Source organism: Sceloporus undulatus, chromosome 3, assembly GCF_019175285.1.
Source record: "Sceloporus undulatus isolate JIND9_A2432 ecotype Alabama chromosome 3, SceUnd_v1.1, whole genome shotgun sequence".
In the NCBI taxonomy this organism is placed as follows: Eukaryota; Metazoa; Chordata; class Lepidosauria; order Squamata; family Phrynosomatidae; genus Sceloporus; species Sceloporus undulatus.
In genome coordinates this window covers 113,864,383-113,879,641 of record NC_056524.1, presented here as the reverse complement: position 1 = coordinate 113,879,641, position 15,259 = coordinate 113,864,383, and the positions used below count along the sequence as shown (strand labels likewise).

The window sequence follows — 15,259 nt, the reverse complement described above, 5'->3', positions numbered from 1 at the left end:
TTTATATGAAAAAAAATTTCAAAAAATAATCAATTTTGTGTGCCCTCCATTTTAAAAAAAATGTGTCCTAATTTTGTTGTCCTACATTTGTCCCTGTTTGGAGGTCCAGACTTATGGCAACCCTACCTGTACCATACCCATGACCTCCTTAATAGAATCCATCCATCTAGCATGTGGTCTTCCTCTCGTTCTGCTTCCCTCTACCTTTCCTAGCATTATTGTTTTTTTCAGTGAGTTGTGCCTCCTCATGATGTGGCCAAAATGCAACAGCTTCAGTCTAGAGATTCCAGAGAGATTTCTGGTTTGATCTGCTCTAGGACCCATTTGTTTGACTTCTTGACTGTTCATGGTAACCTCAGTACTCTTCTACAGTAACACATCTCAAATGAATGAATTCTCTTTCTATCCTCTTTCTTAACTGGACAGCTCTCACATCGATACATGATAATAGGAAATGCAATGCCTTGTATAATTCTAATTTTCGTGCTCAGTTGTATGCTTTTAAGAAGGCACTTAAGATGGATCTCTTCCGGCGGGCCTATCCATTTGATCCACCATAACTGAACCTAGGTACAGTAACTCTCTACCTCTATTACTCATACAGTATATAGGTATGGATTTGTATCAATTTTATTAAATTTTGTCTTATTAATTGATTGTTGTAATTTTAGATAAATTTGTGCTTATTGTAATAGTGATTTTATCTGATATACTCCCGCCTCAATCCATGGGGAGAGGTGGGAAATATAAATAAAGATGTTATTTTTTATTATTATGTTTTTACATTTTAGGATATTTTCTAGTTATCTCATAGTTGCTCTCCCCATTCTTAGTCTTCTTATGATTTCTTGACTGCAGTCCCCAGTCTGATCAATATTTGATCCCAGGTATAAAAATTCTTTTATACTGTTTCTATTTCTTCATTGTCTAGGTTGAATCTGTGTAAATTTTCAATGGACATTATTTTTATTTTCTTTATGTTCAACAATAAGCCTGCCTTTGCACTTTCCTCCTTAATCTTCCTTAATAGTTGTTCCAAGTCTGATGTTTTCACTAGTAGTATGGTGTTGTCTGCATATCTTAGATTGTTGATATTTCTTCCACCTATTTTCTCTCCTTCTTCTGTGTCCAATCCTGCTTTTCGTATAATATGTTCTGCATACAAATTGAACAGAGGATGCAGCCTTGTCTGATCCCATTGCCAATTGGGAACCATTCTGTTTCTCCATGTTCTGTCCTGACAGTGGCCTCCTGTCCTGGGTAATGATTTCTCATTAGGACTATCAGATGTGTTGGCACTCCCATGTCTTTAAGGGCGTTCTATAGTCTTTCGTGATCTATGCAGCCAAAGGCCTTGCTATAATCTATAAAGTACATGCTGATTTCATTTGGAATTCCTTGGTGCGCTCCATTAGCCACCGTATGTTTGCAGTGTGGTCCCTAGAGCCTCTTCCTTTCTTGAATCCTGCTTGCACCAGTGAAAGTTGTACTGCTCTGTTTTCAGTAAATTTTCTTTTGTGGTTCTCAAGGAACACTATTATTTTATTATTAGCAAATAACAGTTCCTGCGTAAGAGTGCAGTTCTATAATTATTTGGCAGTAAATCCTAATAAATTAAATGGGATTTATTTCAGACTGTAAAAGCAATTTCTGTGTAGTACAGATATCTAAGGAACATGATAGTAAATACTGAGCAGTCTAGCACAACTTTGAATTACACATACAGATATACAGTCAGCCCTCCATACCCACAGATTCCTTATCCACACATTCAACCTTCCACAGCTTGAAAATATTGAAAAATACATAAATTCCAAAAAGCAAACCTTCATTTTATAATTTAATATAAGGCCATGTTACTACACCATTGTATTTTATGAGATTTGAGCATCCGCGGATTTCTGTATTCTTTGTAAGATTTTTTTTAAAAGATGACCCTAAATCATTGCAGGGATTAGTTTGCCTCTTCATTCAGTATTTCCCTTGTTCTGTCAAGTTGAGAACTAAAAGTAATTGTTTCAAAATAAAGATGTTATAGGGGGAAATGGAAAGATTTTATTACCAGCAAAATTATTTTGAATAAGAATGTATTGGTCCCCAAGTGTAACTTGATGCATGACAACATATTCACGGCTAGCAGTGTTGGTCACGCAATAAAATACAACAAAATCCGAAGCAGTGATATCCTTATTTGGCCAGTTCCAAGCATAAAATACATATGCAAGGTTTTGAATCTTTGCTGGCTTCTTCATCGGGCAAAGATGTGGAAATCATATAGGAGAGGGGAAGTTTGATGATTTTAGAATTACTCTGTTGTCAGTTAAGATTGTATTGAGGGATTTCAATACAGGCAGAGGTCCCGTTTTGGCCACGTGAGGACTAGTGTGCATAATGCCAAGATTTTTTGTGTTGACCTGTGAGTTGCCCTGCTTCTAGAATTACCAAAGGTCTCCTGACACAGAGGCATTGCAGCTAGTTTAAAATGGTGGCTTCCCAGCCACCTGTTTCTACTGGATATATTTAGGGAGGCCCTGGAAAAGTATGGGTGCCAGTGAGCCTTTCTGTTCCCATTGGGCTTCCAGGTACCAAATATCGCAGGAGAGGAATTACTTGGAATCTCACTGCTCTGGCATGAAGTACACCAGCAATTAATATGCTACAGGGCAAAGGCTTGAATTTCTTGAAACATGGATTGTGTTTGGATTGCTTGGTTGGTTGGTGTTTAAGAAAAATACTGTTTTGTGCAACAAGCAGCGCTTAGACATTATTAGTTACAAGTAACAAGTTACATGTAATTAGTTCCTTTTCCATAATAATAAAAATGTAGCTGAGTCACATTCTAATTGTAATTTAGCAGAAGATAGCATCCTTCTTTTCAGATGTAAATGTAGAATTTAAAATTTTTTTATACTGCCTATGAATGTGAAGCTGGAACAGGAGAATGTACCTGGAAAGGGTTGTTTTTGTGTTGCTGTTTGGATTATTATTATCACTGCAGCTTGCATGTGCAAAAGGGTAGATTTTGTGTTGACCTGTGAGTTGCCCTGCTTCTAGAATTACCAAAGGTCTCCTGACACAGAGTCTCTTAGAGGCATTGCAGCTAGTTTAAAATGGTGGCTTCCCAGCCACCTGTTGCTACTTCAGAATTTGCTGCCCATGTTTACTTTTGAACAATGAAGTCTCCCCCACCCTCAAGTTTTTATACTGTGCTGGTTTTCTTTTAAAATTATGAATTTCTACAGTAAATAAGCAGAAAGCTTGTTTTGGTAATATTTGCTCGACATACATTTTCTGTGCAAAATACACAGGATTGTCCCTCAAAATGATCATACTTGTATGCCATTATCTCATTACCTCCATGCACAGTTTGTTCTATTCATCTGTATTTATCTATTTACCTATTTTTTGTAACAAGTAACACAACAAGTCCCACCTCTGCAACATTAACAGGAACGAGTTAATGGGTGTGTATGTCTATGCGCATGAAACAAAGATGAGTTACACAATGATATACTTTTCAAACATAACTTTCCAAGCTCTGTATATTACCTTAACTGAAATAGTTAGCCATACCAGTTCATATATAGACTAATCTATATTTAAAAATATGTTACGCTTGCTGAAGCATGCAAACCTGTACTGTCTTTTGCATGTGGCTACAAAAGATAAGTATGAATAAATGTTTAAAACACCTTCATAAGAAGTAGTACTGGGCACACAGGTATTTGGGGCATTGCTTGTGATAAGTTAATGTCTCAAGCATAGCTTCTTAAAATGCAAATAACTAGGTCATTTAAAGCAGTTGTTTTTGTATTTTGGGTGTTCATGTGGATGGGTGTGGTGAGAGAGAGAGGAAGAGGTCTTTAATACTGACTGACTAATGTGCAAACAGTTCAGAATGGTAATGGACCTTCCACACGACCTAGAAAAACAAAGTGAACAACACTTTTAGTTATTTGAACATTTTCACAGCCCAATGCTTGCATTCCTACTTTGAAATTAGAGCTAAGATGTGCAGTCCAAAATAGCAAGGGTGCTTGAATATCAGTAAGCAGTCTGAAATGTATATGCAGAGACCAGTGGACCCTTATTATTACAGGCTTCCTCCTCTTTTCAACAGTTCATTTTTGGGTGTTCCACTGTTTTAACAAATCCAAATTATAGCCATGTAGCTCACTTTTGACCCCGGTTTACTCTTTCAACCACTGCTGCTGGTTCCCCCCCCCCCCTTAGTCAATTCAGCATGTTGTGTGTGGGGAGGGGGTGTACCTCAATCTGCTTGGTGCCATCTAGTGTTCAGTCTTCCATTTATAAACTAACAAATGACTGAGTTCTGCTTTTCAACAGATTCCACTTTTTGGCAACACTCAGGCCCCTACCCTGTCAGATAAGTGCGGGCTCCCTGAACAAAATTTTACATCTTACAGTTGAAACTAAAGAAGTGTAAATTAAGCTCATGCTACAGGTTGTTTCTGCAATACTGAGCAAGCCAAACCAAATCCAGAATGGATTATTGGGTTTTGGAATAAGTTAGTCTTGGATTACAAGATATGTGGTATCCAGTGGCTAAATAGGTGAAGCTGTGGTTACAGAATGCATGGTATGCACTGACACAGAATCTTTCACAATTGTTTTATTATGTTATATTTTACATTAGCTGAAATACCTAGTTTTGCAAGGGTTAGAAACTTCATAGTTTCACTTACCCATCCTGTATATCCATCAAGTTCTCAACCTTTTTTCCATTTTGACTCGGTGGTCTTCCTCTACCCACCTAATCACTAACCCAATCAATCTTCCTCCAGATCCCTATCTATCTACTTACCTTGGTGGTCTTTCTCTCCCATAGTTCTGTGTTCCAGTGTGGAGAAAGTACAACACATAGGCTGCATGTGGCCATGCACACCACATAGCTGCCTCTGCTGTTCTGTCTGCTGAGAAGATCCCCACTGCAGCCTGTGACACTGGATGGGGTGTACAGGCACTCTTTGTGCACCTTTACAGGCCACGATGGCAACATTCTCAGCAAACACGATGGTGGAGGCAGGTATGGGGCGGGTCCATGGGGCAACTGGAGGTGAGCCTATAAACACCTGCCCATTGCCATGCCAGCCTGGGAACTGACCTGGGGCAGGATGGCCCATGCCATCCTGCCCCATATCTTGCCCATCTACTTAGAGCATAAAGAAGCTGTTGTGAGAATGAAACAAGCTTCCCTGAACATAATTCCAATATCACTTTCTTGAGCAAGGTTCTAGAGCTCATCATATCTTTTCATCTCTAGGGATTCCTGAATGATATGGATTATCTACATCGTGGCTGGGCAACTGTTAGAGCATTGGGGCAAGATTAGTCCCCCTCAAGTGACTTTGGGGGGCTACACCACATTCCATCTACTCTCAAAAAGTTTTTGCTACAAAGGGAGGCTAGAAGGCATTTTTGTGGTATTTGGGGAAGGTTATTTTTAGGTCCAGGAGAGGCCTTTCTTTAAAAATGTTCTTGTTTCTAAGAAGACCTTTTCTGGCCTAAAATGACCCAGGGTCCCACAAAACTTGGTGAACATGGCCCCTTACCCTCTTGAAGCTATTTGGGAAAAAACAATGGAAAATGTGACCCTAGAAGGACCCTGGGATAGCAAAAACAGCTCTGGAGAGTGCATGCAGCCTGCAAGCACCACTTTACCTGTTTCTGATCTAGATTCAGGCTCCATCCATATGGGATGGAGACAGCTTTGGTTATTTTAGTGGACAAACGACTCTGGAAAAGAGATATTGTAGTATGTCCTAATTGGTCTTGTTGGAACTCCTAGTGGTTTGGGGTACCAAAAACCACATTATTATTTTGGCTTGTCTCACAGGGATGGGATTTCAGAGCACTGTTTTACAGTGATTCTGGTCCTTCTTGGAGGAGTGAGGTCAGAATGTGGTGCCATGGAATACCTATTGAACACCCTGTCCATCAGTCTATGGCAGGGATGGGGAAAGTGTGGCTCTTTGGCTGCCAGGATCACATTTGTTTCAAAATGCCCAACGTGACCTCTAGGTAGTGTAGAGGGCATTTCCACCATGTTTGGAGGCTCTCTGGGTCCTCAGGGGTCAAGAATATTTTTTGCAAAATTTTTCAAAGAGAATATTGTCCCCCTCCCCGATGCCTGCTAGGAGTATGGGAGGGCATCTCCACCATGTAAGGGGTGGATGGACTGCAACAATTGATGCCCAGGAGAGGCCTTTTTGGAGCAGGAAGTAAACAGGAAATGGCCCCAAAAGGCCCAAAAAGATGGTGACAATGCCTCCCATGACCCCTAAAGAGAGTTGGGGGGGGGCATTTGGGACTTCTTCTGCATCTTCTGTTTATTCTTATAATTGAGCAGGTGCAGTGAGTCATGCAACCCTCCAAGATCTTCTTTGGGGCTAATGTGGACCACAGCCTTCCACATTTGGCTACCCCTGGCCTATGAAGTTCTTCAGGGCTTGGTTCTGTTACCCATCCTGTTTAACTGACATCTGTAACTGGTGGAAGATGTTATCTGGAGTTTAGGGGTCTGGTATAACAGTATGCTGATGCTATCCAATTTATTCACTCTATGTTATCTAATTTCAAGGAAAGTGTTTTGATGCTAAACCAGTCTGTTATCAGTAATGGACTGCATGAGGCTTAACCCAGACATGACCGTGGTGAAATGGCAGATCAGCGAATGGGCAATCAACATGGGCTGGGAATAAGAATTACACTTCTCCTGAAATCTCATCTTAATTGTTTGGGCATAATTAGCCCTGAACATGGATACCCTTCCAAAATTTCAGCAGGGCTCAAAGACTAATGACTGGGACTGGTTGCAGTAATCACTAACTGTCTTGTTGCACTAAATCCACTGATTATTGGTCATTCCCAGGTAGAATTCAAATTTCTTGTTATCTTCTATAAAGCCCAATGCAGCTTGGACCCTGACTAAGGCGGTGTACAGGCCGCCCCTTTGTACCTGCCTCTTTCCCCGATGGATCGGGGCCTCAGCTGCCACACCAGCAGCCCAGAGGCCCTGATCTGCCACTTTTCCAGGCCATGGGGAAGGGGTGTCCTTGGGGCTTCATGCCCCAAGGACACCTGGCAGCGGCGGGGAACAAGAGAAAGGGGCCGCTCAGCCCCTTTCTCCTTTGTGTTGCTGGCGCAGCCGTGTAAAAGCTGCACCAGCAACACAAACCCAGGAAGGAGCTCCAAAATGGAGCTCCTTCCGGTGCCGTGGAAAGGGTGCCACAGGTGCCAGGACGTCACGTGTGCGCCGCTCCGTTTGGAGGCGGTGCGGCCATGACATCATAATGGCGGTGCCCATGTGAACATGGCGCCACCATTTTGTACGTACTCTGTACGTACTAGGGTTGCAGGCATCTAAAAGAGACGCCCCCAGGCAACCCTAGTACGTACAGAGTATGTACAAAATAGCCCGTTTGTACAGGGCCTATAAAACCCTTGATAAGAGCTTACCAGAGTTTTGAAATCTTTGTAGGAGGTCTTTCTTTCACTTCTGCCACTATCATAGGTACTTTTGGGCTGCATCTGCAATGTAGAAATAATGCACCATTTGGCACCATTTTAGCTGTCATAGCTCCTTCCTGGGATCTGTAGTTTGATGTGTCACCAGAGCTCTCTGACAGAGGAGGTTACATCCCACAAAACTACAAATTCCAGAATTTCATAGCATTGAGCCATGGCAGTTAAAGCAGTGACAAACTGCATTATTTCTGTGTGAAAATGCAGACAGTGGAATTCTCTTCTACTGGACATTTGGTTGACCCTTATCTGTACTCTTCTTCCACTGGCAGACAAAAGAGCTTCTTATTTAGACAGGACTTTGAGTCCTGACTATGGCAGGAGGTTCTGTTAACAGTGTACACTGTACTTTTATCTTCTTTAAAATATGTTCTAAACTACTTTAAATGAAGATTTTAAATAAAATGATTTGATCATTTTAAAAACTTATTATTAGGTATTTAGTTGTACTGTTTTAGTCAATGCTGTAAGCCACCTTGGGTCCCATTGCAGGAGAAAGGTCATGGAATAATGGGGTATAAACTGAGCAATGAATGTGTCCCTTCTTCACATTCTTGTGGCTGTGGTGGTGGTGAGGACACACAGATACAGACATGCTTTTTTGTTTTTGATTCCTACAGGTTAAACTTGATTTAAGATGACAGAGATTTATTTCATGTAAACTTATTCACTATTTTCATATTCACTACAGTTTTCTTACTGATTTTATTTTTTAATAATTTTCCTTTGGAATATTGATATAGGGTGGAATGATTAACTGGAATCGTCTCTTCCCCCCTTTACGTCATCGGCGTAATGCAAACTATCAGGATAATCGCCAGCCTGAACATGAAGTATTGCCTCCAACTGAAATTTCTGAAGAACAGGTAAAAATATCCATATTGTGATTGTCTTGATAAAAGAGGGGGGAAACATCAGTATTATCTAGTAATTCTGATTAGTTTAGGACATGTAGAGTTCAAATCCCTGCTTGGCCATGAAAACCCACTGGGTGACCTTGGGGAAATCACACTCTCTCAACCTCCGAGGATCACAACAGCAAACCCCCTCTGAAGAAACTTGCCAAGAAAACCCCATTATGGGTTCACTTTTGGGTCACCATAAGTTGGAAATGATTTGAAGGCACACAACACACACACATGCACACACATGGTTTCTTAGACTTTCTGACCAATGAGCAAAATAAAGCTATTCTCTCAAATGCTAGAAGGTAATGGTGGCATTCTTCTGGCTGTTCCTTTTGAACTCCTTGGCTGTTCTCTCCAAAGCTCGCTGTAGAACAGAGCTGTATATGCCATACAATCTGTCCTGGGCCCCTAAATGTACCTTCAATGTCAGATGTCATACAAAATAAAATTAGAGGATATTAGCCCACTGCAAGTGTTAACATGTTAACATGTCAATTGCTAGTGAAGCCAGCTTCTCTGCAATAGGATCAGGAAGAGATGTTGACTTTGCCTCAGGCAGCAAAATATTGAGACTACTGCTGCACAGCCCTGTTGTAACCAACTAAACACACAGAAAGTGTTCCCCTTCCTAGGGACATCTATGTGCTGGATGTGGGAAATTAGTCACATATCTTGTAACATTTGAGCTGATGCCACTATGGCCAGTCAACCCCAAGATGTTGGGATAAAGTAACAGGTAGAAGGCAGGAACAATGTGCATTGCACTTGTATATTGCATGTTAGCATTTAGAGAAATAATATTTATGATTGCACATACATAAAGTTTTTGGGTAGTTCTTCACTGTAAACTACTGCAGCTTACAAATGCAGGCAATGTGTCTTATCTGGAGGCACTCTGAGGATTTCAATTTACAATGGCACCCCTGTATTACATAACATTTTTAGGTGCAGGAAGTAAAATACATGTGAATTGTACATTTAAAGGAATCAGAGCTCTGGTGTTCCAGTCTATGGAGGGCAGCCACATAAAAGAAGTACCCATATTTCTTCTGTTGTTAATATCATAGCGATGTTCTCCTCTCCATTCACTTGAAAGAAAAAGAGTGACACCTATTTTTAATAGTAAATTCTCAAGAATAGGTAGTTTGCTTTACATTAATATACTGCCTTTTGCCGAATTGATGAGAACAAGGAAGGCAAGAGGGAAACTCAGGTATATAGTTGTATTAAGAATTGGAAATGAATGAAAAAGTTTTGGGAGCAGAAGGACCAAATGGCATATAGTCCTAGCTAGAGTTTGGAAAACATATTTTTTGAGATTACAACTCCCAGAACTCTTAGATGTGCTAGCTGAGGAATATAGTCCCACAGAAGTAACATTTCCAAGCTGTGGCCCTTTCATAATTAGTGGAGGAAAACATACTGTTTTGCTGTTCCTCTGGTGTGGCTGAATAGTGATTTATATAGATATTTATGACAGTTTTGGGAAGGAAGGAACCGAATGGCAGTTGGTCCCAGGTGAGCTGAAGATGGAAATGTCCTCTCTTCCCTGTTTCTCTGATTCATTGCTGTAATGAGGAGAGAAGCTAGTATGAAATAACGACTGTGACAAATTTTGATCATTTTCTATTCTTTTAAAACGTAGTCGCTGCCACTCAGGAAATGTTGATTCATTTAGAAATACTTTTTCTGTTTTAAATTTGTCTGTTTCTTACTGCAGAATGATAAATTCATCTAGATATTAGCAAGTAATATAGTCTACACTGAATGAGTAAAAAATACTTATCCACCACCTGTTTGTATGCATGCGCAGATACACACACCAGGTTATCAAAAGACAGTGAAATTGGAACTTGTGTGTTCATGAAGAGGTTTAGTTAGGGGCCTGAAAATTTCTCACAAAGGTGTATAACAGTGCTTCGATGCATGTAATTTAAAGAGAAAAGCATCATGGAGAGAGACAATTCAGAATGGAGTAGTAGCAAGTGTGCATACTTAACTGATTTCTGTCATCTGCTTCTCTACTTGCTTAGCCCTATGATTCCATGTGTACGAAACTCCATGGCATAGTGCTGGGGAATGTTTGGGTGACAACAATTGGGATGAGAAAAGTGGTCACATGGAGAAAAGTTTGAACACTCATTTCTTTTCCTCCCTCCCTTCTGAAATGCTTTTTTCAAGAGCCCATGGGTTCTATATAGTAGTACACTGGGGTGGCTAACAGTGAATTGGGCAGAAAATTAATAAAATACAACTGATTTTTGCAGGTCTTGGAAGATACTGGGGGCAAAGGCCACCCATGTGCCATGACTTTGTGATGCTTTAAGTGGGATCCCCAATTAAAAGGGGGGGCTGGGGGCTCCAGCTCCCTTTGACCTACAGGCACTTTCCCTTCACCTGTAGTAGCCTATATTATTTATTTTATTTATGGTATTTATACCCCCCCCTTCATATTAATGTGGGTTCAGGTATCTTTTTCCTGTATCATATATTTCTTCCCTTTTTTGCACATAAAGTACCTGTACTAGACACAAATAGAAACATTTGGTTTTCTTATTACTTTTAATGTGCTTAAAATCAAAGTGTTCAGACATTTTGCTTCTTATACTAAACACCTTAATCGTATTTCACATTTGCTTGCAAGTGGATGCTGAAAACACCAGTCTCAGATGAGGAAACAGATGCCAAGTAGAACCTTATTATAAAATATGAAGTGCATATGTGTTGATATTTTCATTAGGCTTGACAAAAAGGCACAGAGTTAGTTTTTGAAGCCTAACTTTTTTGTGCCTTTTGGTTGGTACCTGATAATGGTATTACCACAATATGGAAATATGCTTAGTACAGCTACCCTGCATTTATTTTAAATTGGCCCTCCTCAAATTTCAAAATGTTCTTACAGCTGTGGTCTGAAAGCAAATTCAGCTGTTCTCTGAAATGACACACTTCTCTCATAGAGGCTGTACCACTTCAATATTTCCTGGGAAAATTGTTTAAACACCTCTCCATTTGAAAATTCCACTGCCTCAAAACATGCCACATAAGGGGAAAGAACTTAAAACTAAGGCAGAGTTCTTATACTGACCCACTGCTGTTTTGCTCCTTCTCCTGCCAACTAATAGCATTGGTGAAGTTCATTTGCCAGCTTCTTCCATCACCACCCTCAGGCCTCCAGTAACTGGGTCGACATGGGCAAGGAGAAGGAACTACAGTGCCAAGTCTTCTTATGCAATTCCAGCAATGAAAGAAAGGAGGTTCCTATAGTTTATATGGCACTGGGATACTGTAAACACCAGGACTTAAGGGGAGCAATGTTCATAATAAAGCCATTCTCCACATAAAGTGGAGGTAAAGTAGTCTCATTAGAAGCTATACTGCCTTGGACAGTTAAACTCTTGGACTGGCCTATGTATATCTGAATAAGGACCCCAATCTTTACCAATATCCTACATAGTACTATATATACCTATTCTTAGTGAGTTGCTTAAACTATGCTGTTATGTTGCATGCTTGGTTATTTTTCAAATAAAGACATCTTCCTTCTTTTACTATTCATCCATCCTTATGTCTTTGCTAGGTTGCACGGCTCATGGAAATGGGATTCTCCCGGGTGGATGCTTTGGAAGCTTTGAGGGCTTCAAATAATGACATTAATTTAGCCACCAACTTTTTACTTCAGCACTGATCAACATTGCAATGAAAAACTTAAATTGAAACATTTGGTGTGCTGTCCAAAGGAGGACCTTAACCGCTAGCTGAATAGACTCTGGAATATCTGAATCAAGAAGAGGAAGCTGTCTCTTTACTTGACATATCAGAGCTGAAAGGGATGACACTGGAAGCTTTATGGCTATGTTGTTCTTAAAAATTACTTTCAAACATTTAAAATATATTATAACTTCAGTATTTATTTGAAAAATTGGGCAAGTGTCCCCCACTCCACCGCTAAGCAAGAAGAAATGGAAAAACCTGTTTAAAAATGAGAAGAATTCCTTTTGCAAAAAGCAGTCTTTTTCTTCTTATAGCATACTCTTTTTCTAATCTTAATTATTTTTTAATACTCTGTTTAATTCACCACCTTTGTTAGAGCTTTAAGACATCTGCATAATTCCTGGGCCAAGTGATTTCAGTAAAGAGAGAACTGTGATGTAACAGGAGGAGGACCTCTACCAATAAAAAATGAAAGAGGATTCATTAGTAGTGTAGACTGAATAATAGGGAAAATGTTGTTGGCTGTTGGGCTATTTGTATGTTCCCATAAGGGTTTCTTAAGTTAACAAACCAAAAAGTGATATTAGGACTCCAAACTTTCTGCAGTCCACCTGTTCTGTCTGGATGGGGCATGAGCAAAAGGAATTCTGGCCATGCTCAGAGTCGTTACTTGGTTTTCCATGGCAGAGCTTTAGCATTCAAAACAGATCCTCAGAGTATTTGGTGAACAATGGTTTACATCAAGCCCAATACATGTGCATACTCTCTCTCCATGGCATTGAATCCTGAATACTTGAAGTTTTCATTGTCAGCTGTATAAAGGAAAACAAAACTGCACACAAATTTTGTGTTGGTACTAGATGCAAGATTGGAACCCTATTTTTTTTTCCATTCTGAAATTGCTCCACTCACTCATTCCTTTTTGAGGGAAATCTTTTTACCCATTTTGTGTACACCTGATTAGAAAACATGTTCATGAGTAAACCTTTCTCTATCCCAATCACAGTTATAGTCAAAACTAGCATAACAGTATAAAAATCATTAACAGCAAAGAACATCTATGTATCCACTTTCCAAAAACACCTTTGTGCTATGCAATAATATATGTTTTTCAGATACTGTGGTTTATTGGCACTGTATATTGTTCAGATGTTATCTGGGTGACCTTTTCATACTCGGTGCCTACTGCATGCATTCTCCTATCGGCATGACATATCTGACTTCAGGATCACACTTTAGCATGTGCTTTTGATGAGAAAGATTGTGACAGCTGTAAGACTGGGTAAAGTGAAAAAAGTAAAATTTTATGAAAAAAACTATCACAGATTCAGAACACTTGTAATGGCAGTTTTGGTGTGGTTCCACTAACAGTTCTCTGTTTTTGAGGAGCTCTATTGAGAAACCTCTATAGTTAGACTACAGTTTTGGTAGGTGCCTGCACCCAGGCACCAAAATCACGTTGATACAATAATAACCAAGGAACCCATGTTGGGGAAGAGGAGTTGTCACACTTTACTAGGTCCTGGTGGTTTAGGGGAGCAGGCTACAATCATCATTATTCAGGTGGAGACAGGAAACTGAAAATAAATGGTAGAATGTCTTGCTTAAGGTTATGTACAGTTGGCCCTCTGTATCTGTGGATTCAACCATTTCAACCAGCTTCAAAATATCAAAAACAAATAAAAATTCCAAAAAGCAATCCTTGACATTGCATTTTACATAAGGGACACAATTTTACTGTGCTGTCACTGTAGTTAATGGGACTTGAGCATCCACAGATTTTGGTATCCATGGGGGCCATGCCACCAAATCCCAGCAGATACCAAGGGCCTACTGTATATAAAATTATTTCCTTGTATCAGTTGTCCAATGCAGTGTTAAAGAGCAGTCCCAAGCAGCAGTCTGAACTGCTTAACCACCTGGTCCAACCTCAGCTGAAAGGCCTTCTCTAGAAAAAGATGTCCTTACACAGTTCACCTAAACTGAGATGAGAAGACCCAGAGACTTATTTTTCTTCACTTTACATAGTCTATGATATCAAGAACCACAACTCCCAAAGGTTCTTATACATAGGCAGAAAATGCCTGGTAAAAGGACAAAGGACACTACTATAAAACAGTGGTAGCAGGTTATATTCTTCTCTTTCCTAAAATATATGAGATAAGAGCCTAAGAAAGTGGGAAAAGCTTATAAATGTCAATTTCACAAGTATCCCACTGATCTTTCTGATAATTTTTCCTTGTGAAATGTTCCTTCCAAGGTACTGTGGTAAAAGATTATGAACTACCCCCCCACACACACACACACACACACTGTGTACTCTACAGATTTTTTGAACAGTGCCTGTGACCTAAGCAGAAGGTAAAAGATATTTTAGCAAGCTAGCTCAAACAAAAAAATGCAGGTGTTCTACAATGGAAATGAACAGGTAAGCCGTAAATTTGCATGTAAATTTGTAAGAGAAATTGACTGTGGAACTGATTCATGGTTTTAATATTAATTGGCCTAATGTTTGTTACTGCATTGATTTATTATAACAAAACAAAAACAAAAAAGACATTGACGGCATAACTGCATTATTAATGACCTAAAAGTTGCAAAATAGTAGCAAATGTATAGGATTCTCAGGCTGGGTGTTATTGTCAAACAACCAAAATATCAATATTAAATATCAAAACAACATGTAACAGCAGAATTAAAGCAAATGTTTTTCATGGCTCTGATTATTGTATGTATCAGATGAGGGACTGTGGGATCTGTGTAGGAAGGGGGTCCATGTTGCATGTTTGTAGATATCCTGCTCCAAAAATGAACCTTAGACCCTGGCAAAAGCTTCTGAGAACATGCACTCTGGTTTATGAGGGAAACAGTTCTCTCCCTATCTCATCCCATTTCTTTTTTCTTTTTAGCCTATTAGCGTATCTACAGCAGGAGAAAGCACCCAGCTGGGAGAGACAGTCCCAGTTAATCCTCTCTTATCCCACTTTTTAAGCTGCTTTAAAAGTGTCCTTGGCATGTTCCAGACGGGCCCTATTGGGTGCTGTCGTAACGTGCAAGGGCCAGCACTTCCTGACACGCCTTGCCCCTCACACGTA

General features: G+C 39.9%; 1 protein-coding gene across 1 annotated transcript in view; it reads left to right on the top strand.

The window, feature by feature from the left end:
* UBAC2 (UBA domain containing 2) overlaps positions 1 to 14,864 on the top strand; it is a 104,896-nt gene extending 90,032 nt beyond the window's left edge. The window contains exons 8-9 of the mRNA XM_042458092.1: positions 8,289 to 8,411; positions 12,031 to 14,864. Of these exons, the coding sequence (XP_042314026.1) occupies positions 8,289 to 8,411; positions 12,031 to 12,138 (231 nt within the window). The 3' untranslated portion in view covers positions 12,139 to 14,864. The remainder of the gene's footprint in view (positions 1 to 8,288; positions 8,412 to 12,030) is intronic.
* The last annotated feature ends 395 nt before the right edge of the window (positions 14,865 to 15,259 follow it).